General features: G+C 39.7%; 1 protein-coding gene across 1 annotated transcript in view; it reads right to left on the reverse strand.

Moving 5' to 3' along the window:
- Positions 1-862: 862 nt before the first annotated feature.
- The window catches only part of HMGN2 (high mobility group nucleosomal binding domain 2), a 5,400-nt gene continuing 2,636 nt past the window's right edge, over positions 863-3,626 (reverse strand). The window contains exons 2-6 of the mRNA XM_009882223.1: positions 3,460-3,524; positions 3,080-3,109; positions 2,702-2,752; positions 2,257-2,352; positions 863-1,784 (exon numbers count right to left, since the gene is read on the reverse strand). Of these exons, the coding sequence (XP_009880525.1) occupies positions 1,749-1,784; positions 2,257-2,352; positions 2,702-2,752; positions 3,080-3,109; positions 3,460-3,524 (278 nt within the window). The 3' untranslated portion in view covers positions 863-1,748. The remainder of the gene's footprint in view (positions 1,785-2,256; positions 2,353-2,701; positions 2,753-3,079; positions 3,110-3,459; positions 3,525-3,626) is intronic.

Consider the following 3,626-nt stretch of genomic DNA (forward strand, 5'->3'; position numbering starts at 1 on the left):
AAGATGTACCACCTACAATAATGCAGGATGGAAAAATAATTCTTATTGGTACATTTCTAACTGGCTGTTTTCTGTACATCCAGCCCTGCTAGAATACTTCTAGCACTCCAGACACCAGAGATTTCTTGATGTGAATCTCTGCCCTCTCCGTTTTCATTGGATTCCCTCTGAAAACAGCACAGGTTGGAACAGGTCACTGACCTTCATTAAGAACAGACACTGGAGTCCCAGGAAAGGCCCAGCAGAGATGGAAAAAATACTCCATCCAAGAAAGTTACCAAAGGAGACATTCACACATTAGGGTTTTGGTTTGGCTCGGCTCTATAGTTTAAGTAGTGACTATAAAATTGGTGCATTTTTACTCAACAAATCTTGTTTCCTGCTTAGTCACTGCCACAGCAAAGTCTGTATTTGATTAGCAGAAGCAACAATATTCAAGGTTAAGTGCAGAAATCTAACACATAATCAGTTTTACAGAACTAGTTCTGGTTTCACTACCATGAAAAGCTTACCAAAATTTACTTTTCTATGCAGCAGTTGCAAATTGCTTTATTCTTCCCCTTTTTGTATAGTACTACCTTTTAGACAACAACGAAGATAATTTATCTCAGTAGATTCCCTTACGTACTCCATTTTGGGCCTCCTAACAAGCCAAGAGTTTCAAAACATCCTGCAGCGGCCTAGCTTTTAGGTAAGGAAATCTCACTTTTTGCTTGTGAATTAAGACGGAACTAATTAACTGAATTAAGATGTTTGAAACAAATTCTTGGCCTTAAGCAAAACATCGCCTCAATGCAAACGCCTACACGTATACATTATTCTGACACTAACCACATTAGAGATGCAACAAAAGCAAGAGAAATTAGAAAGGCATCAAGAACAGTCCAAGCCAAACCGTATCCAGCTTTATTAAAGGTACTTTTCATAAACAATCATGGTAATTTAGGCAGGACATGGGCTACAATCTGCAACATTTTACAACAACTGTCAAACTCCCCTCCCTTCATGGACTACCAAAACGTAAAAGTTGCTATAAAACCGAAAAATCTTCATTTCATACTTGTAGAGGGAAAAGTTTAGAGTGACGGTGGACACTTTCACATTTAGCATGTTGTTTAACAACTCTTCACAAACCTACCCTGACTTTTAGAGGAAAAAAAATTAAAACGCGGGTTTTCTTAGTCTGAAGATCCACAATATAAAAGAGGAAGTACAGCTCCTTTTAGAGCCATCATATCCCAAATTAGACACCAGAAGTCCAGATCACCTGACAATGCATTTAGAGCGGTAAGTCCCAAAATGCCATTTTTGCCATATTTTGGAGTGACAGGCTGCAGGCAAACAACGAGGACGCGAAAGGAAATACAGAGGGCATTACAAACTGCGGTTTTCAAGTCGGCAAAAGGCATCTTGGGAGCTCCGACGTTTACTTGGATGCACTTCACAGAACTTAACAGACGTGCAGCATGAAGGAATCCCTTCCTCCTCTATTCAGGAAGAGCCCTTCTTCCAAAAACTGGGGGACCGGGAAAACTTTTCTTATTAAAATTCAGGTTCCGAGAAGACTAAGTGACATTTGGCCCCACTGCCCCCCCCCCCCAAACACAACAACGAAGCGGTCTGTGTGCTAACAACATAGCTTAAAAAAAAGTAAAACAAAATTCTGCATTGTTATAAAACTTGATAAAAAATAGTATTTCAAACTGTACAGTCACCAGAAGTACACAGTTATCAAAAATTCACACATTTCACTTGGCTTCACCAGCACCTTCGGCTTTCTGTGCCTAAAAGAAAAAGGGGAACCAGTCAATATACACCACGCACTTGCACCAACAACTGGTAAGTCATCTTTCTATATAGCAGTTCTCTGAACAGAAGAAACCTTATCTGAGCTGCACCACTGTAATTTTTAACAAAATGAAATCTAACATTCAAGGTACCGTAAAAGGCAACCTAAGCTTGCTTTATTACATCTGAACTTCATGCGTTTTCAGAACAAGGCAGAACAGTAGCTTTCATGTGGCAACGTCAACTGGCAAACAGACAACTTTAACTCTTAACCAACCGAGCAACCTCCCACCCATCTGTTGATGTGTTGTTCGTGTCATTAAGCAACAGGGCTAAATGATCAAGCAATAATTCCTCTTCATTAGTGCAAGCCTAGACTTGTCTGTGTTTGATACAAAAAAAAAAAAAAAAAAAAAAAAAAAAAAAAACACGCTCAGGTAAGACACACTGCCAGAGCCACCACTATACCTGGTCTGTTTTGGCATCTCCGTTTTCTGCAGGGTTGTTTCCCTCCTTGCCAGCATCAGCTTTCCCCTTCTTTCCCTTGGGCAACTTCTCGCTCTTCTGTAAATGTAAGATGACGTACACCACAACAATTACCAACATCCAGTCATTAAGCCACAAGAATCCAAAAACTAGAATGGTAAAAAACCAACGTTGGATGTTGGCCCGAAAAGAACACAACACACAAACATCTGCATGTTTAAAAGATTGACAACAACTGTGAAGAGTAATTTTTAATGCAAGTTTTGTAAAATGCAGCAGTTTTCAGTGCAACTTTATAGAAACGACAATGCAGCTTGATGTCATCGCTACATACGCTGTTATTCAAAGTTTTATTAGTTATTACCAAACAAATCTAAACCTCATAACCCATTTACCTCTCAGTAATAGCGCTGACATGACGACTCACCTTTGGAGCTGCCTTTTTAGGTTTAGGCTCTGGCTTTGGAGGAGCAGGCTTCTGTAAATCAGAAAAAACCCTTGTGTTATTCCGATTACCTTAAGAGAAACATACCATTTTTTTAAAAAAAACATTCAACCCCTGTAGTTTAGTCTTAGGAAAGCAAATAAACACATTTGAAATTGAAGCACTCACTTGATTTGTCAATTATTCTACCACTCCCACAGCACCACACAATGGGGCAGTTCGTTAAGCCAGCAACTTTTGTTCAACTGAACAATCCACCTCTCCAGAACACCTACATTTCTCACACAGATGCGGTACCTAATACTCAAGTCTGAAACTACTAAGTGTTGCGACGTCCCTGCTCAACAAGAGAATACTCACAGCAGATAATCTCGCCGATCTCCGTTGTGGCTGTTAAAAAAGAACAGTGAATTAAATGTGATGAAATATAAACTCTCAAAAACTCATAAACTAACTCTAATTTCAAAGTAGTAAAATCTCAGAACTAACGTTTAAGGTTTTAGCTCACTTCTTCCCCATTCTCAAGAAATGTTTAAATCACGTTTAAATCACTACTAACAACTAACAGTAATTAAGTAGATTTTTCATAGTTAAGGTTAAGAAAAAGTTAATACTTTGAAAAGGCAGAATCAATGAAGACCAACCCTTCCCCCTAATTCTTCTGTTCTGATGAAGTTAAACCTCATCTTCCAACGCAAACACTTTATGATCCAACTTTCTCAAAATATTGAACTTCTTACCTCATCCTTAACTTTGGCCTTATCGCCCTTGGTATCTCCTTCAGCCTGGGACGTGAAACAGAAGTCTTAGCGACGAGTTAAGGGGAGGCACGCTCAGCCCCCCCATATTCCCCCCCAAATCCGCAGAGGAACCGTTTCCAACCCGCTCCCGGAGGGTGCCAGGCCTT

The sequence above is a fragment of the Charadrius vociferus genome, unplaced genomic scaffold (genome assembly GCF_000708025.1).
Source record: "Charadrius vociferus isolate BGI_N301 unplaced genomic scaffold, ASM70802v2 scaffold613, whole genome shotgun sequence".
In the NCBI taxonomy this organism is placed as follows: domain Eukaryota; kingdom Metazoa; phylum Chordata; class Aves; order Charadriiformes; family Charadriidae; genus Charadrius; species Charadrius vociferus.